This window comes from Vanessa cardui, chromosome Z (genome assembly GCF_905220365.1).
Source record: "Vanessa cardui chromosome Z, ilVanCard2.1, whole genome shotgun sequence".
Taxonomy (NCBI): domain Eukaryota; kingdom Metazoa; phylum Arthropoda; class Insecta; order Lepidoptera; family Nymphalidae; genus Vanessa; species Vanessa cardui.
In genome coordinates, this window is record NC_061154.1 from 8,336,110 (window position 1) to 8,360,924 (window position 24,815).

The window sequence follows — 24,815 nt, forward strand, 5'->3', positions numbered from 1 at the left end:
CGAATCCAATCACAAAAATATTACATACATAAACTCGACGCGAAGTATTACGACATAAAAATAGTTTGACTGCTAATCGAACTGACAGCATTTCTAAGTATTATATTTAAAACAGACAATAAATATTAAAGGTTCAGCTACATATGTGAAGAGGTGATTGATGCTTTTTTCAGTAAATTATATATGTAAGTATTTCGTTATCTGTAAATTCACTGTCATGGCTTTTGTGAGAATGATTTTTTTTTACATTTTAGTAAATTTGTTCCAAAGTCTTCAAATATAAATACGCAAAGGCAATGACAGTTACCACAATGCCCGGGCGGGTCAGCTAGTTGATAATAAATAAAAGCATCATCCTCCGACCACTACATGAGCCAGTTGGTAATGCAACTGTTCCTGTAACGTGACCTAGATACCAAACGATTTGTTTGTGCTGTGTTTTATTAATAGATGTACAAAGAAAACCGTAGACTTGAAACAAACAAGGAAATCCGTTAGAGCGATAATAAAACTAAGTATACTTTCAAACGTTCGAAACAAACCACTTTGTTATATAAATAATATGGCGTTCACCAGTCAAAATGGTAATTTATTTAATCGATATGTGATAGTTGATTTGTTTTATTATGAAGTACTATTTAATAGCTAACTTAACGCTAGAATATTTAAGTCTTAAAAAAAACTATCAGATGATTTAATTTAATTTATATCCCAAATTTTGTCGCAACATATTGAGATATTTATAAATAGATAATCAATACGGTTAAACTCAGAGAAGAGGTATTGAGGGCAATGAGATCTTTTTATAGATATTAAAACTACGTCATTGTTCAGTATTGAAAGAATATTGCTAATATAGATACTAGCTATTCGTAGCGAGCATGCAAATTTAAAACTCGACCCTTAACATTTAAATAAATCGATAAACAAAAATAAACCTATCAATTGAGCTATAGTGTGTTTTTTGCCGCAAATGATTTTTAAGCTTTTTTGTATTATGTAGGTATATTTGTATATAACTAAGAGATTTGACATCAATCCCTGCTAATATGAGGTCTTATGTCACAGCTATGTCGCCTTAATAACTACTTCAAAGAAAAATATATAATAATACTTTTAAACAAATCGTAACACACATTCAAAAAAGTAATAACACAAATATATTACGTAATATATCCTAACAGTAAATGGAAAAAGCAATCCTTGTATAGTCTATTCCAAAAGTTAGACAAAAGCAAAAAATATGTGATGTCCTATTGACGCAACATTATTAGTCCAGGGACGTTGAAAAATCTGCTATATACGTCAGGAATTTATGAAAAAATAGCATTTTGAACGTCGACGAAGTTCCTATTGAAACTTTGGAAATGAAATTACAATGGCTTTCAGTATGATAATGTTGTATTATAAATAAAAATATGAATAAAGAACTGTTAGTAGAGCACGGTGTAGCTAAGCTTTAACAAATCGCAAGGAATACGTACATCTAAAGTTTGATTGTCTTATTACTAGGTACAGACATTTGAAGCACACAGATATAATTAAGTACTTACATCAAGTCATTTAAAGCCGTTTTTTACCGATATTTTTGGTTGATAGAAAATTCTACATTTACAACAAAAAATATACGGGTTGAATTGAGAACACTCCTTTTTGAAGTCGTTTAATTAATGAAATTCAATGGATTTGAACAACAGTAAAAACTACTGAAAATAATATAATTAACTAACGACACTACGAAATTGATAAAATAAATGTAAGTATCAATTTAATGTCGGTAGAATCAAATGTAAGCGGCAATTTTCCCGCCACAATTAAGTACTCAATTGTTTAGAAATGGAAAATATGATTTTATTGTTTATTAACCGGTTATAAAAAATTGTATTAATACTTGTTGATTTTTCAATTCGTTCGGCATTTAATATCTTGCAATTAATTATGACCCATTTCGTGGCTGCAAAGCGACTCTAAAGAGTGCAACGCTTGGGACTTGGACATGAGGCCTGTTTGACCGGATGTGAGGCGACACATTTATACTTGACGCCGCGCTTTGACGGCATGATCCCTGATATTCGTAGTACGAATTTTTATAAAAATATAATTTACTTCTTACATATAAAAATGGCGACGACATGAATACAAAAAAGATATATATTCCGTAGTCTGTGTTGGAAACATTTTTATGACGAACCATTCCTAAGTATCTACATTAGTGTGGTGTATAACAATTGTCAGCCATGTACTAGAGGTATCTCTTATATAATTTCACAACATCAACTTTCTTTACAAGTACCTATATAGAAAGTTAGGTAATGAAATATATGATTAGACAACATCTTCCCAGATATTTTTTCTAAATTAAAGTGAGAAGCTGGAAAGCATATCGTCAAAACGAACAAACGAGCTGAAGGACAAACCGACTTTGATTTAATCAAAATTAACACAAATAGGGAGAAATTGGATATATGAAGTTAGAAACGTGAAAATCGATATATAGATTTGTGTTTATGAGTTAAGACACAAAGTTCATTATTTTAATCATGTTAATATTAACTAGCATCTCACAAATAAACTTTAGTTCTATTAGCATCCAACATAGTTCTACGTAGTTCTTGATAAGTTATAACAATATCTTCGTCGATTGAAATATACAACAAACAACAACAACAACAGCCTGTAAATTCCCACTGCTGGGCTAAAGGCCTCCTCTCCCTTTGAGGAGAAGGTTTGGAACATATTCCACCGCGCTGTTCCAATGCTGGTTGGTGGAATACACATGTGGCAGAATTTCTATGAAATTTGTCACATGCAGGTTTCCTCACGATGTTTTCCTTCACCGCTGAGCACGAGATGAATTATAAAGACAAATTAAGCACACGAATCAGCGGTGCTTGCCTGGGCTTGAACCCGCAATCATCGGTTAAGATGCACGCGTTCTAACCACTGGGCCATCTCGACTTAAGAGTCGAGGTGGAAATATAAATATCTCGTTTTAAAAAATCAGAGCTACCAGACCTATGAAGAAAAAACCCGTTACGTTAAAATGTTAAAAAGTATCACATTTATGTTTTTACTACATTAGTCAAGTAAGGTATGTTTTATTACTACTTGTAGATAGCCGCGTTTAAATTACGAATATAATATAGGATTTGAACGATAATTTGTTATTGTGTACTGCCTTATATTATACTTTTTGTATCAAAATGTTTGCTCAGAAGAAAATGAATTTAGTACGCTATTTTCTGAGCTTATAAAACGAAAAAAAGATAAATAGATACATAAATGATATAATGTTAAAATTCTTATCCTCAACATGCATCAGACTTCAGATTATTTTAACGGCACATAACCAACGCTTTATGAAATCGTTAACCCGATATAATATTAACTCCAGAAACAACAAGTAACTTGCTAGTTCCTGCTCTACTAATATTACTGTGTGCACATAAACCAAATTAATCCTCTATAATAATCAATAAATAATACATACTTATATTGTAAGCGTTATATTTAAAAAAGGAATATGAAAATAGTAATTGACAAGCGGAAACAATACGGGATTGACTTTTGTTATATAAAAAAGAGAACTGGCCTTACACATTAGTGTTTATATTAAAAAGCATAGGTAAGGGATACCATGAGGTTTAATAATTGGGATATGAAATCTGTATCCGAATAATATTTTATTGGTTTCAAATACGATTGCGAATACGGAATTATATCGGGAACGTCACGGACAATTTCTTTTGGGTATATCAAAAGGAAATTTAGAAGTAACAACATGATTTACATAACACCTCGCCTCATTGCCTCCACGTGTGACAGGAGGGCTGGTTCGTTTTTTGCCCAGAGGATCGGAATTGAGATTCAACGGGGAAATTATGCTAACATTCTTGCCACCATTCCACGCGGTCAAGATTTATACGGTAACTAGTTTTAGTTCATATATATATATATTTAATTATGTAATGTTATTATTTCTTATGTCAATAAATTATATTATAACATGACTTTATTTGTATAGTTAGTATAAAACAAAAGAAAAATATCTACACTTAACTTTTATCAAATTCGATTACGAATAGATTTTTATTTGCGGATATCCGATCGTTGAGAGTTGTTATGACGTCTCTTGACGTCTTCAGCGGCTCCAGTGGCTTACGTAATTAGAATAGTTCGTAATAAGAATAACACAATCATTTAAATTAACTGTACTTATGCGGGGATGAAGTAATTTTTGAACTTTTTAAAATTTAAACGGAACGGATTAAATATTGGTTTTCATTACAGATATTTTCTTGATTATTTCTTTGAATTTTCTATCTGTTACTGTTATTAAGTAAATTATTAGGCACTTGGTTAACCGAGATTTATGTTAAAATAGGAAGTGTTGTGAAAAATACAAAATTAAGTACTAAAAAAATAGGTGGTTGGAAATTCTTTGTTTAAGATTCGCCTGTTTTAGCCGAATCAATGCAGCTTTGGTCACCTGAGTTAATTCGTTGTTTTAGTGTAAAGAACTAAAGACGTTTGGGCAACCATTTCTCATTTGTCCATCTTCTTCTTAATCAGGTGTTATCCAGTATACTATAGCTACCCCAGATGTATCCGTTTAGAACGCATCTTAATAAATTATAACACATCAAACTGTAGCTTATATCTAAACGCCATACGAGTGGTACGAAGTAAGAATCATGCTAATCGGATTTTAAATAAAGGGGTTTATAAATTTTAAATGTAAAATTATATTGTAAATAAGATTTAAAGACATTTAAATTCTAGGAAACCCGGTCTAGCTTAGCTGTATTACGTGAAATTGTAAAAAAAATTCATAGATCACTAAAAAGCGATATGTAGGCGCATTGTACGCAGCGTAATAAAACCAATAAACTACGCAATGTGTTTATTCGTTACGTTTTAATAGCACAGTTTTCGGCACAGCTATAAAAATAATCCAATTTCAAAGCACTTAGTGCATAATAATAGTCCAAACAGATTGGATGCGCCTGATCATCAGGCCAACTTGATAATACAGATTATTTCATTATTACCTGAGATGTTACTGAAAAACGTACATAATTTATACTGTATCAAATTTATATTGAAATACATAAACGAGAAAATATTTTTTTTTTTTTTGTATTACACGTACTCATACATAAAGTGAAGCTCATTTTTAAATTGTGTTTATAATAGCCTGTCTTCTAATCTCCCGATTTATACTATCACTATTTAAAGATTCATTGAAATATTTAAAAGCAACGTAAATATTCGGAATTAGTAAGTTAGGGCTCGAACTAAAAATACTTTAAATCGATGAAACCGTTTCGACGAGGCTTTCCGCGGCTATGGAGCGTACCTTGTTACAGTACGACACAACTTAGATGTAACAATCACATCTAAATTAAGTACGCTATCCCAAATTATCAATATTTAATTCTTATATGAATATGATCTTTACATAAATGTAATAACTTGTAATGTCATTTGACCTAAAATATATAATATGACACGTCGATTTACATGCATATGATTTCTCGAGTTCAACTGACGCGAGAATTTATAGCGACGAATACCGTCGAGCGGCGCGATAGGGAGCGATTTCTATTGGTTGTGTAAATCAGCAGTAATCGGTTTTATTGAATTTGTCGATGCTACATCTAAGTTGTCTCGTACTACACTGCTTGATAATTATATTTTAGTTAGATATAAAAGAAAAAAACCATACCATTTATACATAATTTTTCATTGTGTATCAAGTGAACTAAAAAAATTGGCTGCTAATACATTGTAATCGAATTGCTTTAAAACAAATTCACTTTTTATTTACTCTCATTCTAAAATCATATACTTAGTTGCATCAACGGCGTGTCGATGAAAATTTATTTATACCATTTTTATGCCGACGAAAAATAGTCTTATTTGTATTGCGCTTTACAAATGAACTCAAATAATCGTGAATCTTATTGTTTTAGGAATATTCGAATAGTCGTACGTATGATTTGTTTTACTTTTTTGTAAATTAATAAAATATTTTTCGTAATTTTTGTAACACGAGATTATTCATTTAATGGGTACAATGAAGACTTAATTAAATCTGAAAGTTAATTTCTATTCAAATATCTGCATAAGAAATAACTATTTGTTTATAAAATTTAATAATCAAAAATTTATATATTAATGTTTAATATACAACTTCTTTGACTACGTAGAATAACATTACATATTATGACTTATATACGATTATATAAAAAGACCAGATTATAGTAAACAATTATATATCCGTAGTACGTTGCATGTTTGGCTTGGATGGCCATTTGCGCAAGATTCACAAAACGTTTGGGATCACGCCAATTAACGAATGATCGAAGACCGACAAGGATCAAATATAAGTATTATCAAAACGCACTGTATAATAAAACATACATAACGTTAATTCGAACTTGAACGAACGCTTTTAACTTTAAGAACTTACTTATATGATACTTAATTTTAAGTATTTCTAAGTGTAACGTTATTGTGCTAACAAACGTCGTTTATAAATAAAGCCGTTTTCTATTAAAGTATGTTACTGTTGTCTGTAAAGCACAATAAAATCCACATTCCGAAACTGGTAGCTTAATATTTAAAAATCCCATAAAATGACGCGTTCAGACGCGTTCGTAAAAGCTCACTTGGTGTAAAATAGTTTATCGAACTTGCAACATTTGTATCGTACTATTTTTTTCACTCCGTATTTTCTTTCAGTCATATTTCTGTTTAAGTTTGAATGCAGTCCCCGGTCTAGTACGTTTCCATTATAATCAAAATGATAAATTAATTTCGCACGAAATGTACGTTTGTCGCAATGTTAATTACAATTAAATTAAATATATAAATTTCAACAAGACTATTTCTTAAAATCCTAAAATTTACTTCTGATTTATGCTGAAAGTCTCGGAGCTCAAGGTACCCGTCAGGTTTTTGCGATTAAAGAATACAGTTGTGATGTATCGATTTGATATCGACATATTCACGATATTATCGACTATTTAGATTGAAAAGTCGTCTATTGTACTGTAAATTTGAAAATAAAATATCTACAAGTTGCCAGTTACTTGTTGTTCGTTTACCTCCTTCCTGAGGCAAATACACATAATACCTACATAAATATAAAAAATGGGAGTGTCTGTTTGACATATTAAAGTATTACAGTACGTTACGTTTTTTATAAATGGTATAAGGAATAAGTACACATATTACTCTCGCCAATATAAAGAAGTTTGGAATTAGTATTCGCTGATTTTAAAACTTTATTTTATTTCATTAAGTAGTTTTAATCAAGGGTGGCGTTCCCTATAACCCAAAAAGGCGCGGCCCTGGGGTGGCAAAATTTGGAGGGCGAACTATTTGGCCGGTGAGCTTTTTATACACTTTTTTTTAAAATATATCTAAAAAATTTAACGCTTATGAACTTAAAAGCGTGTTTGAATTTAACCTACTTTTATAAAGCTTTTTGTGATTTACCTGGTTGGCAATAAAGTATATGTGGCCTAGGGAAGTAAGTAAATCTAATCATAGTACTCAGTACAACCCACAGTTCCGGCCGATGTCATATGTAGTAATAAAGCTTTAAAAAAATATGGATTATAGGCATTATAAACACAGCGTTGGCTGGCTGGGTACGGCATAGGTCGTATCGCGCGACGCGTTATTATAAAAAAATAATAAAATGAGTCTTTAAATTGAAATTTTAGTTCGTAAAAATTCGGAGCGGGTAGTTAGTATAAAAATACGGATATATTATGATTACACTCAACAAGAAAAACCCTTATATATAATATTCATTTTATGTTATCCACAGATCCATCTATCAAATCCTTATGATTAAATTTTAAGTACTCTTATATTAAGTACCTACACAGCCTACATTATTAAATATAGGAATAAGAAAACAGTCGAATCTATATACTCTATATATATAATTGCAGATAGGAAGTACATACAATGTGTACTATTATTAATCTTGGCGGTAATCTCGCATTGAAACTTTAAGGAAGACATTTTGTTGTCGGCTAAAGTGACAAAAATAAATTATTATTAATATTTAAATACAGTGTCAGATTTATTTTTATAAAACAAAACGATTACGTAACATGTCGTAACTGTACCGTAGAATGTTTTGTAAAAATTAACGATCACAAAAAATATATCAATGAATTATAATATTGGAGCAAGATAGTATGAATCTATAAAAATCTTAAAACTGAATGACCTCTACGTGGAACGCCTCAGGGTGAAGTGTAAACGTAAATAGTCACCATCTTGGACATATGACATGTAGCCGCGTTTATTTTTATTGAGTTACAGATGAAAAAAACATTTTCAGTTTTTTTTTTTTAACTAGGCTGCGGTAATATTTGCCTTACGAATCTTACTAGAACTGTAACTTTAGTTAATAAAGGTGTTAGCCTATCATTAATGTTTATTAATGGCTTCAGAACTTTACTTTTAACATGTTAATGTATAGCTAATATGAAAAGTAACGAAATGAATCTTTACTATTTCATAACGAAAATCAAATTTAATAAATTACGAACGCATTTTAATGAAATGATGAAATTTATGATATTTTAAGACGACAAACTTAGAATCATTCGCGTACATAGGCTTTAAAAATTAATTACTAGCTACTTAACAGTTACGCATGCGTCTATGTTCAAATATAAGGCATCTGAAGGTAGTTAAAATTCTATATATACATGTAGATATTTTAATCTTATATAAAAAAATTAAATACTCTACAATGATTAATATATTGGCACGATAGTTATTTACACATTTAGATCACATCACACACGTAAAATAATCATAAGTTCACTTAGATTAAATGTGTCGTAATCAAAGTTGTATTTCTTTCTCCGCTATTTTCGCTTCGTTATTACAATTAATAACAATAATCGCATTTTATACAAATATTCGACATAGTAAGCACATATAACAAATAACATGTAATATATTTTAGACTATTTTTTCTATGTTATCGACACTTATTATTACGAAATTTATAAAAACAAAAGTAAGCTTTTATTAATTAGCCGTCTGATACGTATCATCTCGTGCCCTGTAGCCTTGTCGGTGTAGCTACAAAGTATTAATAACGAAAAAATATATCTCAAATCATAAGGGTCACTACATGCAATCGACAAATGTTTATTATACCGATTAAAAAAATCTTAGTTAACATAATAAGTGGTAACGTAACATCCCTCACAATGGATAAACACTAATCACTGAACTCCTACTCTACGTACGGACGCAAATAACGCAGCACCCATGGAACACCGCAAAACTCTTGGCCGATGATGATTGCCACCCACAAATACCTGTTGTAGATCGATGAACTCGACCGCACGAGGGGTTTCCCTGCTGCATCACCCTTGCAACAATTGCTGCCCATGGCGGGAGCGCATCTCGTTTCGAATCGAGTTCGCGATAGACAAGCGCGTACTGCGCGAACCGCGAGATATTTTTGTAAAAGCGATGCTAGCGCCGTTATTTGTTTACTATGTAATTCAGGCAATATTAAGATTTTAATACCGCTAACATATCCATTTCATGCATTATCGAAATCCCCGCAAAAACTCGATTAATCCCTAATAATTGAAGCAGTATGTTAATCTTGTTCAGAAGTTCGTTAAATTTCAAGAGTTAACTGATTTATATATCGAAATACATCGAGGTTCCTGAAATTTTTTTTCTGTAAACTGGTTCACGTTTACTTTCAGTACAAACTTTCCGCTAGATGGCGCTAGGAGAACGTAATACGAAACATCGATTGTTTTTAACGATTTGCAGTAGACATCAAAAGATGGCGCTGCAACTAAATAATCAAATACAGACTTGATAACCTCATATTTATTTTTGGTAAAAGATATACATGTCAACTACATAATAATACGAGACCATTTATGAATATATTAATTTTATTTAGTTTAAAAATAATGGTTATGCTAGTTGGAATTAGAAGCATTGTATTGTTATTGTAATTGAAAAAATATATGCGTAATTCAATAATAATTACGATTAATCAACAATAAACAGATAAAAAAATCCGTGTCATGTGTAAATGCGTGCAAGAGCCGCTTGTTTTTCAAATTCGCCTATTTTATTAGGAAAATATTCTGCCAATTTAATTAAACGATTTCTGTACAAAATGTATAGGTAGTACAAAAATGTTTAAAAATTTTCTATGTTCACATACATAGCAATATTAAGATTCATCGACGTTTAATAATGCTTGTATCATACACAACAATACTGAAAAAAAAAAAACGCAAAGATAATAAAATATTGTATACAAGCAAATTTTTTACAAATCCACGATTATTGAGTAAAATATTTCAGTGACTCATGAGGCAGTATGCAATATCATAAAAAATTGTATTATAATTAGTGTTCATACAAGATTATTGCTATACAGCCTTAACATACCTACACGAACTACCTACTTATTCGACTTACACTTGACCGAATTTTATTTTTACGCAGGTAGCACATATTCCAGACACGGCCGTTTAATAGTTTCATAGCTTTCCAACATCCCATCCCAACCGAGCAGCGATGTCGAGCAGATGATACGCTTGCTACTCGACGAGCGAATGCCGTGTGCCGAGTGTCCGACACATTTGCTTCCTGGTCTGCATTTATACATCGACATATGAAAAACAAACAACGCTTGCCGGCGCGACGCAAGCGCCGGCCGAGAGTCGCTATGCACTCTATCTATTAGAGTTATGTCTCATTATTGCAGTGCTGAACTTTTCCGCTGCGTTCCATGCGTATTAAAAATGCTAAATTTCAATCTTCAGCTGACTTCCAACAAAATATTTTCTTAAATACATTTAAATTTAAACATCAGAACGTACAAGCTCGTATTTACGAGTGGGGGAAATAGGGCCAGAAATAGAACGTACCATTCGAATTCAAAAGGTGGTGAGCCGGAGGGCAGTGGGACGACGAGACTAGCGTCGCTGCCGGGGGCCGCCCTGAGGATTTGAGGGCCAGTGGTGGAAAACGATGGGGGCTCCATGGGCTCCAGTCCTCTCGGCCCGCGCGCGCCACACCGTGTGCGCGCGCACACTCCCGCCCGTTCACTTTCTATAAATAATACGAAAAAATGTAACACGCGCGGAGCGAATTTCGTACGACGCGAATATTTCGCTAATATCACCTCTGTCACCTAACTTAACTGATTCATACTACACTGTAGTCACATGCGTATATTCGCATTATCTTTATTTCAAAAATTTGAATAAAGACAGAGTTTTGTAAGAAAACGTAACTTGACAACGTTTTTCAGGTGGGAAATTAATATAACAAAAACGAAGCATTTACATTTAATATATTTAATCATCAAACAAACTACAATACTCAATTATAGCTATAAGAGAACATTAATTCAATTAACGACTAGATTATTAAATTTCAGGGCCAAAACAAAAGCATTTCATTTAATGTTGATACTTTAATCCATCAGTGGTCCGAATCTCATATAAACACAATGAGTAGTTCAAAATATTTTTAACAAATTAAACAAAATGTTGGTAAAAGTTCATGACTTTTATTAAAGGATTAAATGTTCGTTTCAAATATCAGCTAGTTTAATTGTGTTACTGGAAATGAATATGTATTTAATAAAATTGAGCAAAACCCCAGGCGATTGCTAGTAACATTAAAATTATATTCAGACTCATGAGACTAAAATGACGCTGCATTATGTATTGTACAAAATATTGCTATATATACGCGATTCCATTGAAGTTTTATTTTATTATCAAACTTCAATTTCTTCTTCATTCAAAATATGTAATTCCGTAATTAATTAAGAAAAAAAATGATTTAATTCTAGATGTTTTCGACTGGAATGTGAATGGATTAATGTGATTCAATTTTATACTAATTAATAATAATAGAATCGTTGTCAATTAAGTAAGTTCATTTGTAAGATAAACAAAATGGACGGTATTCAAATAAAAAATTTTTACAAAGGTACCATTGATATCCAATCTGCCATTTTAAGCGATGAAATATTTTCAACGTTTCGTGATAGATGCAGTACAATAATTGTACCCCCTTAAAACAATCCTAAAAATATGTTTATTTATTAAATACGTTCTGTATTTTAAATATGTAATTATGCTTTTTTTAAATAAATCATCAGTCTTAAAAGATTATTTTTAGGCAAAACATTTTGTTTTCTAGTAGGTCCAAAGTTATACAAACTTGTTACTGGGAACATTAATCTTGATCATTTCAACAGACCATTTAGACGCTGTATTTCCACGATGTCGTTAAGTAAATATTTTATCATTATTTTTAATGAAATACTTAACTTTATCATCAATCCATATTAATTAGTAAAAGATTATAATTACTTTAAGTAGTATATAACCTTCAAGTTGTATCATCGTTCCGATTTACGAGAATTGGTATAGGCCTGGACCCATAGCATATTAAATCATACGAACCCGTATTGATCTTAGAAAAAAAACTTTAATTAAAACTTTCGGACTAGTGACAGATATCACTTACACATACATCTAGTAGTTGTACAATAACATTAAAACACATAGTAATAATAAAACTAAAATTATAATATCGCCTGTGCTATAAAACATAGTCTAAGCACAATAAAAATTGAGCCCTGAAGGAGTATTTGTATATTTAAAACTAGAGAATACATCAATATTATTTTCACAACATAGATACTACAAATCGAGAGGATACCGATAATAATATCTTCTTTATCTTCTGAGACTTCTGAGAATCTTAATAATATAAAATATTATCCGTATCCTTCCGTCACATAGACGTTCAATTACCTAAACAACAATTTAAACTAACTTCTACGTAACATCAGTAAACACCAAGTTATTTTTTTGTTTCATAAATATCGACGTGAGGTTATATTTAATGTGATTGTAATCGTTAAGTACGTTTTAAAGATCGATTGTTCGCTTGTAGCCGTCTGGGAAAGATTGCCAAATTATCTTGTTACAATTCACATTTATAAGTACGGAACCAGCTGACAGTCTACATTAGATATATTTGGATATCCCAGATCCGATGTCAGTTTCCAAGGATATCGTGTATTTTTATCTATTATGTTCGGAAAACAACGAACTTTTTTAAAATTTGAGTCACTAACGTGGTATTATTAGGAGACTTTCTTCAAAACCCATTATATGTAACCTCACTCTGCTATTAAATAGACATTTAATATATACATATATAATAATAATAATATAAGAAAATTTACTGGTCGAATTTTCATCTAAGAGCAGAATATTAATAGAAATAGAGTAAAGTTACATCAAAAAGTCTAAATTACGTGCAGTCTATATATTTAACTCTACATACAATCAGATGAGTAAAAACACATAGAATTTTAATATATAGTGGACTCCCGGTAATCCGACATGTCTATTATTATGGTAATATTATTTTTGACAATCATCACTCATGAAGATAATATACTATATTTATGTATATCATAGCACGATTATGCTCGACGCGTTTCTGTTTTGATTCTGATTGCTTAGTTCGAATATGACTACGTGTGGTAGTACACTTCTTTATACTTCAGAGTATAATATATAGAACCTTATTCATGGATATCATTTAATAATTGCCGGAGTATAAGGTACTCTTTTGTAAAAATATCCGGACTATTGAGATTCTTTCTCTGGCTGTAAGGTACTCTATAATCCGACAATTTCGATAGTAGGCCACTGCTTTGCAAAAGGTTTGTCAGATTACCGGGTATCCACAGTATAGCGTAAAGAATTATGGCATTACTACATAGTATTCCATACTGTGTGAAGATATCCGTATCGATCCATGATGGTAAACGTAAGCATCAGTATAATATACATTTACAATAAAACACTTTCGTGTCTAGAAACCGTCATTTTAAATTAATAAGAGCAATAAAATTAATTACAATTAATTTTGTTGTTTAATTTTATTACTCGTCAACTATCAAGTTAGGATATCTTTCAACCCTTTTAAGTTTAAAACATATTTTATAAAGTTACAACGGTTGAATAATCGATGATTCGATAATGTGCTCGATTGAGTTTGATTTGTTTTTAATTTTAACTGTCTTATTTTTTTTTAAATATTAAAAAAAAACTTCAATGATTATAAACAGCCAAATAATAAAACGCCCAAAAGATTGTTCTATATAAAACCGAGCACAATTTAAGCCCCATTGCAACTCTCAATAAAAGTAAAAATGAGATTACATACAAAAAAATAGTCTCTAAGTCTTAAGCATAAACCCACTTATTATAAAATATTTTCAATTCGGGTACGATCAGTTCCTAATTTAAGTATACGAATATGCTGCGTAAATGCAAAATATTTTTAAAAGCGAACTTCGTAAAAGCTCTGATAAAGAACGGTTCAGTTTAAACAGCTTCATTGACTCCGAGAGTAAGATACGTCACATGCGTCGCATTTTAAAATATTTTTTTAATTTCGCAGTTTCATCTTACGAGATTTTTATGAAATTGGTTTTCTAAACACAAATATTAAATAATAATGAGATATCATTATACTTAATTCCCCCCTCCTCCTTTTTATTAAAATCTAATTAATTAAATTTGTATAAGTATTTTTTTTTTAATTTACAACCTTAAAACTCATTTGGCGCTAACAAATAAAAATATAATTTAGAAAAATTATATTCCATAGAACATAAAAGATTATAACATAGACAATTTTAGATTATTTTTTAACATAATGTCTTTATGTCTAAACATATTAACGCCAAATTAGAGCCCCAAAATAAATAAGAATACTTTAAAAAATGTATACAATCGAATCATTGCCTTTTTTATATAAAAAAAATTAAGAAATTGAAAGTATATAAAAAGCACCCTGCTATAGTTCCACTCCTGGGCAAAGGCCTACTCTTCTCTAAGAACTAGCGCGCACTGGTAACTTTTGTCACGGTGACTGTTTCGTCACTCTTGTCAACTCCTTGAATATGTACAGATGCAGACACAAATGTCACGTCGTAACGTGCGCGCACCTCCATACATATTCATGGACTTGACAAGAGTGACGAAACAGTCACCGTGACAAAAGTTACCAGTGCGCGCACCTCCATACATATTCATGGACTTGACAAGAGTGACGAAACAGTCACCGTGACAAAAGTTACCAGTGCGCGCTAGTTCTTAGGAGGATTCGGAACTAGGGTGCAATCGACGCTGATCCACTAACATTATGCGGATACACTATTTAAAACAAGCAAGCTTGCTCACGACATTTTCACTCATCGCAGTGCAGTTAAAACGCGATCGTTGTCTTAAGTCGGTTCTACTCACTAATAATTTATAAAAAAAATATATATATAATCTATAACATTCGATCGCGTTAAATAGAAAATAATAAAGCGAATACGGACAAGCATCTTCTTATATTTGCAACTTTTTCTTAAACAACCCAAAGCACTGCATCTCTAATCATTGGACATTATAATTAAATTTCGTTGTCCATATCGAACGACATTAAAAAAAAAAAGTATTGCATCAATGCTCTTGTCAGTATCGCGTATATTACTATACTATGTTTATGTACAGCCTACAGTATAATTTCCAAAGCCATAAGAATATAATTTCTCCCATAAACACCTATATCGCAGATATAATCACCACCTACTGCCACCGTCTCATCGTATCATACCTAGTCCGTGCGATTGAACGAACTAGACTGGGATATTTTCACGACTACAATTATATTCATGCGGCAAATATCTTACAAAAATATTTACGATATATCAAATACCTATATTAGCATCATAAAATATGTGCAAAGTGTATTTACAAAAATATTCAACGTAGACTACTTCTAAAATTTCAAGCAAAAATTTGATATAATACTTAAAAAATTAGAACTTTACTTTTTGGTTATCATTTTTAGTATTAAAGCATTAAGGAACAAAAGGTCAATAATACTATAAATCATAAAATTATAAAAAAAAATATATCACCTAAGTTTTAGGCCTGCTAAAACAATTTAAAAAAAAATTACACACTAAAACGTTTAGATCATTTTGCCTGCGTGTAATACAAAAACATACATTCAAAACGGCAAAAATGAAATCACATTTAAAAAAGATCTGTATCGAAACCTTAATAAGCCTTGGTCAAGCTTACCCTGTGGTGCATGGAGAAAACGATAGCAACCCACAACAATTAATCCTAATTAATAATAAGTCTTTGAAGTTACCAATCACACATTGTGGGCTATCTGTCTTCGTTCATACAAAGCTTATTTATAGACTTACCTGCGACTCAAACATACCGAAAGCAGTATATAAGATAATAATGTAAATATATAAGAATGAGAAATATAATATAAACTCCTTATTAGTCATACGAATAAGCTTATTCTATGTCTTTTTTTGTCTTTAGTTTTTTTGAGTCGACTTCAATTTATAACTTTGTATAAGTTAATAAGTTTTATAAAGAATCTTAAGATTTACATAAGCGATATATGATTACAACTAAGGAAAGGATCATCAATAGACTCAATCACACTATACCACTTGTCTTCCCTTCGACGGAATGTTCATGAAATTATTTCTGCAATCATAAATTGAACCACACAAGGAATAATACTGACTAATTCATTTTTTTGTTGATTTTGTTATTTTATTAATTTTTTTTTGATTTTTTATTGTTTATTTTTTTAATACTGAATTTTTAAGATATATTCGCAATTCATATTTTGTTAATATTTATACAATTATTATATTATACAAATTTACATTTGAAAATAAAATAATAAGATCTTTTGTAATAAGTCAAAAAGCTGTAACAAAACATAATATCGTTAAAAAATATATGTGCTTATTAATAATTGATTTCATTTCGTTTAGCCCGGCGATACGAATCTACCACATAACTTAAAAATAGGCTAATTCCTGTAATAAAGTAAATGCGATCCTTCCCTTGCCGTTTCACATTTAAGTAAAAGTAATTAAATAATATAAAATATAAAAAAAGGAATAGTAAAAATGTAAATGAGATTATATGAACAATCATAGATTCAGTTTCCATAGATCATTTAAACATTAGCGAGATCAGCGATGTAGTTATCGTTTTGGGGAATGTCATTGGAGTCCTTGTCCAAGGTCTTTACCACGATGTTGCCATTATCCTCGACGACGATTTCTTTCAAGGTCTTGTCATCAGTCACATTGTTGTTCTGGACGCTCTCATCATTGGAAACGCGCTGTTCCTGGTCGACTACTGGAATCTTGAGTTGGAGTGTCGTCGTATCAATGCACTTGTTCTCAATTAAGTTGACGAGGATTTGGGCCGCATTGTTAGTGTAATTTATGGGGTTCTTTTTACGAAAGCGACTCTCGGTCAGAGCTTGTAGAGTCTTGAGCCCATCGGAGGATGTTGAAGTTTGACGTGTGAAATATCTGAAGGTCTTGCGCACTCCGCAGCGGCATCCACTCAAAGCATTCTCGCGTCTGTAACAAAAGTAATATAATAAATACATCATTTTCAGAATTTTATGAAGATATAGAAATGTGGGTAGTGCAACATACTCGGCTATCACTCTTTCACGCTGTTCCAATTGCAAGCGTACGGCGCAGACTTCCATGTAGAGCTCGTTGGCGCGGGAGAGCTGTTGCTCGTATACGTAGCGAGCATCACGGGCGTGCCTCAAATGTTCACGGCGTTCTGCGATCACGTCTGGAGCCGTCATCTCGTTCCTTCACAAAAGATTCAATTTTAACATCCAATCATGAATAAAACAGTACTAACAATCACATTTATTATTTAACATACTTTGCATACAGCCTCTCCATGCTGCTATATACTTGTTGACGCCAAATAGCTTGCGTTCTATTAAATGTCTCTATGTCCATGGAACACAGTTCTTCCCCCGCCATATCCAAATGGGCTGCTATAATCTTGAACGGAGGTCTGTTTAAAAAGAAAATTAAGTGATTAATATACACAAATATGCACATATCTTGAGGCTTACAATTAAAATGAAACATTGTACCTGTTACGAGGAGTCCGATTCCAGCACTGGTTTAATAACAGCTGTAAGCTGCTTGGGCAAGTTGTTGGTATGGGCAGAGCAATCGTATCTGTGCCCACTCCCCACATAATTGCATGTGTCTCAAGTGTTTTATAAGGAACCTCCTGAGTTAGGAGTTCCCAAAGAACCACACCGTAGGACCATATATCTACTCTTTCGGAGCATGGCTCATGTCGTATAACTTCTGGAGCCATCCAGGCCACTGTGCCGGTGAAACTCATTATCGCACTAACATCATTCCATTCTCGACTAGTACCAAAGTCACTTACTTTAACTACAAGGTTATCAGCAATCAAAATACTAAAAAGAGAAATTTTGATTAGTTATCAATTTCAGTATTACATTTATTAACATTATTCCTTATATAAGATAAAATCTACTTACTTAGGACTCTTGAGATCTCTGTGTATAATTTTATGTGCATGGAGATAGCTCATGCCAAGGGCAATATCTCTTGCCCAGCGTATTATTTGCTTAGGTGTGAAAGTAGCCCCACTGTGAAGAAAATCAAAGAGGGGTCCATACTGGCAGTACTCCATAATGATGCAGTAAAATGGAGACACTGTACATACTCCTCGGAATCGCACTAGAAACAGAAAACATTTTATTATAATATGTTAATTTACTCACTTAACACTAGAAATATGTAACCGATTCTCGTAAATTTCAAATTTACCTATATTATCATGGTTGAGTTTCCTCAAGTGTTTGATATTGGCTTCACTTTTATCCCGTAACTTCTTTACGGCCACCATTTCTCCTTTAAGGGTACCACCAAATACAACTCCCTGCGCCCCAGATCCAAGATACACCAGGTCTGAGAGGGAATCGAAAGGAACTTCCCAATCATCCTCTGAGAAAAACAAAAACAATTTTAAATGATTTATAAAAACAGACTTATTTTATAATGATTATATTAAAAGAGTACTTGCATCATATTACTGAATGAAATCACATTAGCTTCAATTATTATATTAAATTAAAGTTACTCTCTATATACTATATTATTTTATTTTTTTAACATAACAAAGTTGCTTAAAGTCATAAAAATATAAAAAAGAACATAGCTGTAAGATGTTTCTGTATATGTCAATATTATTTTTCAATTTTTTATCTATGTTCCATACTATGTACTAAATATATACATAAAAAGTAGTATATGTGAGTTTTCATTGTTGATTCAGTAGTTTAATTGTAATGAAGTAACAAATAGAAAGACAGGAGTTACTATAGCTTTTAATTAAATTAATATTGACTAATAAAATCAAACTCAGAAAAGGACAAGGTTTAATTAATTGATAATTATTTTAATTTACTTCATAAAAGAAATTATGACTTTTTAATTTTGAGAATTTAATGAACACAAAAAAATTATTTGTGATCATTTTGGATAAAAAAAAAAGACTATATTTTAGGCATATGCAACTTTACAATTTTACTTATTGTTTTTTTATTCAAATAATGTAAATAATTTTCATCATCTTTTAAAATATTTTAATTTTGAAATCTATGTATGTATAATATAGCCTGATATATAAATATAACATGTGTAAACAGACTGACACCATATCCATCGCATTTTTGCCAACACAAAAAGCTGTGATATGCTTTTAAAAACGGTATGTAATTTTCAAACAAGCAGAGCAGTTAACAGGAGCTAGCAATATGTTTTTTCAAATGTGCTCACTCATCAGAATCCCAAGAACCTTATATCCTCTGTTGGGCACTATATAAAATACAGTGTAACATTCTTTGACCAGCACAAACAAGTTGCTTCAAGCAATAATTCATTTATAAAATTATGGTATATAGTTTGGATAACATGTATGAACATAACAAACATACATACATAGCCTGCCCAAATCATGTAACCTTTATGGTAGATATTTGCATATCAATACGTTTTATGTCAAAATATTAATGATTTAGCCAGTAATTACATTTTGATAAAACAGCTATTATTCTGAAAGCTAGCAGATATTATTACATATGAGGCTTATAATCTAGAAAAACAAATAATATTATTATAATTTAAATAGCAAAGCTAACATTTAAAAATAAATTGTAAACTATAAATGTAAAAAAAACGCATATGTATAATCTAATACATAGAAACCAGCATTATGCATATATGAATTTGCAGAGCATTATAAAAAATGTAACAAAAATAATTAATAAATAATAACTGAAATATAAAAAATAAACATTGACAACTGATTTTTTTTTTTAAATCTACCCCTGAAATCTTGTAACAGCTTATTGCTTATTTATTAAAAGTATTGTATTATAATGACATTAGCATAATATTATATTATGGTAATAATAATACCTATATTGCTATTATTATTACCATAACACATTTAGATACAACATATAGAAAAATGCAAAGCAGAACTAATAATAAACATTGTTAATTTGTATCATAAGTATATTTAAAGTGTTATGTGTAAGTAGCATTCAATTACATGTTATTGTAACTAATTGCGCCGGAGGGAATATCGGGAGAAAAATCAATAACACAAGCCTTTGTTGACAGCTATGTAGGTGTACGTGCATAAAATCAATGATTATTGTATGTGCCCGATAAACCTGCGTGGCGCATCGACCTTGAATGCGCCTCTGTGGATGCATCAAATGTACCCTGGAGAATTTTATATAATATAGCATACTAAGCAATATACCTTGCGGTTCCTTGATTCCCGGTTTTCTGAATAGAGATAAAACTGTAGAAAAACAATCCTTAACGCCAGTCATCCAATGCAATGTCTTTTTATCGCGTTCTAAAGCTGTAGAATCATCTTCAGGACAATCTTCTTTCATGGTATAGTTAGCATGGAGTTCGAGTTGAGCTAATGGATCCATTGTGACACTTGTGTTAAGTTATTGCACAAATATACACGAATTATATATTTTGACCAAATTATGGAAAAGATAAAATATCACTACAAATTTACTCCTTCCCGCACAACATTTCACCATGAAAACCCGGACACTAATGAACAAGGTACATGAAATTTACAGGGAACAGGGACAAGGGACAGGGACGAAAGAGGACGCTGTCAATATTTTTTTATGTCAAAATGTGTCTAAGGTAGTAAGTTGTACAGCAAAATATACATTGATTGTAATAAATCTTACAAAAAAATTATTTACCAATATGAAAGTGAGTTAAAATGTGTAATATTTCTTTTATACATTTTTAAACTCAAAAGTTACTTACTACATAATAAGGATTTTTTGCGTACTTTTTTACAGAAGCTATTTTCCCGTTATTTTTAAATAAATATTAACATTTATTGAAATTTTGCACTAAAAATAAATGATATTATAATTATAAATCATTGTTTAGTTTGAATACAATTTATACATTGTCTCTTTAAATGCTCAATTTATTATTTTACCTTGTTACTTATAATTTGTATTGCTTCTCTGTTTATTAGAAGCTATAAGTCAGGTGTTCTTTTAATTAATGAGTGTTCTCATAGTTTCACTCCAAACCGACAACAACTGACTTGTACATCATTTTGAAAATTTCATAAAATGACTAATGTGATTGGCTTTATTCAATAGTAATATTTTATGAAAAAATGTGGGACGCCAAAAGCAAGCAAGATTATCGCGATTTATTGTTTTCATTTTATCATAGTAGTGATTGTATTATTTTTATAAATTTTCGGACTCTTTAATTTACTCTGTGGTCATTTGAGAAACTTCAATCTATTATACATTATTTTACTTTATGACAATTCAGAAGTGACTTTGACATAGAGCCTACTGATAGGGAAACTATATAGTGTTAATGTTATCAATAAAAATTAATAATGCAATTTATCGAGTTCATTTAAACTTAGTGGTTATGTTACTCTGATTTTAAAGTACGTCTCTGCAGAGTATCAATAGAGTACCGAATTTAATATTATTTTGAATAAAAATCAGAATTTAAATAACCTTTGCCTACACTAAGATTGTCATTGCAAATATATGATAAATCTAAATACAATTAAAAAGTAATCGTGTCTACAGAAGAATAAGACACTATCAGCCTGATGCACGGCAAATTCTAGGGTAAATTTATTTATCACCATATTTTTATTTGAAAAATAGTTTACCTCGAGGAAAACAATAAACTTAAAGAACATGGATAAGAAAATGTCTTTAAGCGAAATTTTTGCCATCTACAAACGATGGGTAATCAACAATCCAGGCATAGTAACTGATGTTGAGACAGTTGCAACATGGTCATCCTATTTTGTTGCTGGAAAAATTAACAAATCACCTATTATCTCTGAACTTGTGTATTCATTATCTAAAATACTATCTTTATTTAATGATAGACTTATAAGAGATGCCTATGGAAACGAAACACAACAATATAGTTTACGGGAGCAAATTAAAATATGGCTTACCATCATTCATTACTGTGAAGTATTTGTTGAACTTGTTGTTAAAAATAGGTGGGGTAACAAAGGAAAATGGACTGCGGCAACATTGCTTCAGATTTTCAAATGCTCATCAGCCTTTGTCTTATTATATAGGTACAAAGAGATACCTATTCAACACCCACCTATACCAGCACTACAAAGGAAAAAATTTACAGAAGGTAACAATACTGATGACAATTCAAATGCATTCTTTACTCTAAAAAGATCAGGCAGAGTAGTCCGTCGTGTGGATGGAGCACCACCAATTGCTTTGAGAGATTGGCAGCCCTTAAAGATTAAGGATGAAGTGATAGCATCAAATATAGAAGAAAAAAATCTTTTGAAAGCAGAATTATTGCATATTATGAAACCACTAGTACACTTATTATCCATGAGGATTTTTGGCACTAAGTCCTGGAAGCAATGGTTAATAGCTTTAGGAATGGATGTCGCAAGTTTCAGATTATATAGTAGACATATGGAAAGTTTATCCTATGACCAAAGGTTGGAAATTAGTCGCAGAAAACTTGGATTAGTTTTGTATTTACTGCGGAGTCCAATGTACAATGGTTATTCCAAGAACGTGTTAGAAAGTGTGCTGACATCAACTTCAAACAAAATACCAATGATGTCATTTATATGTGGACCCATCATTCAATATTTAAGTCACTGGCAAGATATTTACTTTTACATGTGGGCTTCATAAATGTAAAAAGATGAAGGTTGCAATATTTTTTACTTTTTGTACTTCCATTATGAGGTTACAGGTTACTTTTTAAGGTAAATAAATGTGGTTAAAGTAATAATAAAACGTAACAAAAAAAAAATTGTAGAAATAAGTATAAAAGATAACACAATTTATTCATACTATTGGAAAACTCAAGGAAAAATGTCAAATATATTGATAGCAAACACAATATGTATGTTTCCTTATATTAGTGTAACTGCTATTTGACATGGAACTTATACATTCACAAACATTGTGATATACCATTAATGTTATGAAGTAAATGCTATATGACATGAACAGGAATATAATTTATAGTTTTGCGAGTATGATGTAAGGTTGTACCAATTTTTTACATCTTAGTAATTAAGTATACTGAACTTATACTATTTTATTGGATATAAATTATTGATTTTTGAACACATCTACTAGATGTATTTTTCATATGGGGTTAAAATAAAAATCAAACATCACATGTTGTCTTTATTTATTTTATAATATAATTACGATAACCCATAAAATTAAACTAACATATTTTGACAATAAAACTAACTGCTATGTATACTAATTATAATGATTTTGATATCTTCTTTACACCAAGTAATTTCATAACTATATTAGTCATTTCATTGATACATATAGATAACTTTTGATTACAATATGGACTGAGATTGAATATGATACATTTAATATTAAAATACATTAATCTCATAGTAATATTAAGACGATAAATAAATTTAAATTTAGTTGCACACATTTGAATGTTGGCAAATAAATACAAAGCTGCCACAACACCAAAATTGTGTTTTTTAAAGATTTGTATGTTTTCGCTGTTTAATTACGTGAGCTGAAAAGTTGCCTTAAAATTTAATTTACGTTTAATTAAAAGCCATTTAAATTCGTTCAGTAATTTGGGGGCATATTAAATAAATATTTGTAAATGAAAATCATTTGAGATTCCAATGACCATTGAATCATATAATTCTGCTTAAACAAACTATAACTCTTCGATGAAATTTTAAAAAGGATTCCATACATATAATATCCCTATTCTAAAATTTGTTTTTAACCTATAAAAGGATTATTTCATCATAGGCGATACTTAAACATATATTTTTTTTAAAGCTAATTCAATGCTAAAGCAGCAAATCATTAAAAATAAGATAATGTTAGGTAATTATAATTATTCTTTCTATACCATACGTAAGTTGGGACAATCTATTACCACTAACATGTTTCCGAACCGATGTTAATTTAGTGAAAAATGTGGAAAAAAAATACTCATATCCACCAATCTTTTTACAAATGATGAAGGATTTATTAAATAAATGTATGTATATCCTATCTATTATGTGACCAATTTGTTCCGCAAAATTAGTAACCTATTACAATGTCCTGTTAGGCTATTTTGTAACAAGAAACTCGTAACTCACCGCAAAACAACGAGCTTGAAACGTCAGAATGTGTTATGCGACATTGACCAAATCAATTATTAAGTTTATATAATGGCGTATCTCTAAAAATCGATTGTCAATATTTCACGAGTGACA

At 30.8% G+C, this 24,815-nt stretch overlaps 3 protein-coding genes across 4 annotated transcripts in view; 1 reads left to right on the forward strand and 2 right to left on the reverse strand.

Moving 5' to 3' along the window:
- The window catches only part of LOC124542935 (titin-like), a 44,548-nt gene extending 33,426 nt beyond the window's left edge, over positions 1-11,122 (reverse strand). Inside the window, exon 1 of one of the 2 annotated variants that reach the window (XM_047120880.1) lies at positions 10,956-11,122. In XM_047120880.1, the coding sequence (XP_046976836.1) occupies positions 10,956-11,071 (116 nt within the window). In that variant the 5' untranslated portion in view covers positions 11,072-11,122. Of the gene's footprint in view, positions 1-9,365; positions 9,471-10,955 lie in introns of those variants that run through there. The other variant, XM_047120881.1, reaches the window with a different exon arrangement.
- Positions 11,123-16,816: 5,694 nt separating this feature from the next.
- On the reverse strand, positions 16,817-21,166 carry LOC124543293 (mitogen-activated protein kinase kinase kinase 12-like). Its single transcript, XM_047121460.1, has 7 exons — positions 20,799-21,166; positions 18,794-18,970; positions 18,502-18,703; positions 18,079-18,417; positions 17,859-17,996; positions 17,615-17,782; positions 16,817-17,536 (listed from the first exon to the last, which is right to left on the reverse strand). The coding sequence occupies exons 1-7, from the start codon at positions 20,977-20,979 to the stop codon at positions 17,122-17,124; spliced, it is 1,620 nt and encodes a 539-aa protein (XP_046977416.1). The 5' UTR covers positions 20,980-21,166; the 3' UTR covers positions 16,817-17,121.
- Positions 21,167-21,870: 704 nt separating this feature from the next.
- LOC124542864 (peroxisomal membrane protein PEX16) lies at positions 21,871-23,738 on the forward strand. Its single transcript, XM_047120752.1, has one exon. The coding sequence runs from the start codon at positions 22,255-22,257 to the stop codon at positions 23,242-23,244; it is 990 nt and encodes a 329-aa protein (XP_046976708.1). The 5' UTR covers positions 21,871-22,254; the 3' UTR covers positions 23,245-23,738.
- The last annotated feature ends 1,077 nt before the right edge of the window (positions 23,739-24,815 follow it).

Bases quoted from the DNA above. Each gene is read 5' to 3' on its own strand.
- LOC124543293 (XM_047121460.1), bottom strand. From the start codon at position 20,979: ATGGATCCATTAGCTCAACTCGAACTCCATGCTAACTATACCATGAAA. The intron at 18,971-20,798 runs GTATATTGCTTA...TGTTTTTCTCAG, and splicing joins GGGAATCAAGGAACCGCAAG to AGGATGATTGGGAAGTTCCT. The intron at 17,997-18,078 runs GTACAATGTTTC...CTTTTTAAACAG, and splicing joins AATCGGACTCCTCGTAACAG to ACCTCCGTTCAAGATTATAG.
- LOC124542864 (XM_047120752.1), top strand. From the start codon at position 22,255: ATGGATAAGAAAATGTCTTTAAGCGAAATTTTTGCCATCTACAAACGA.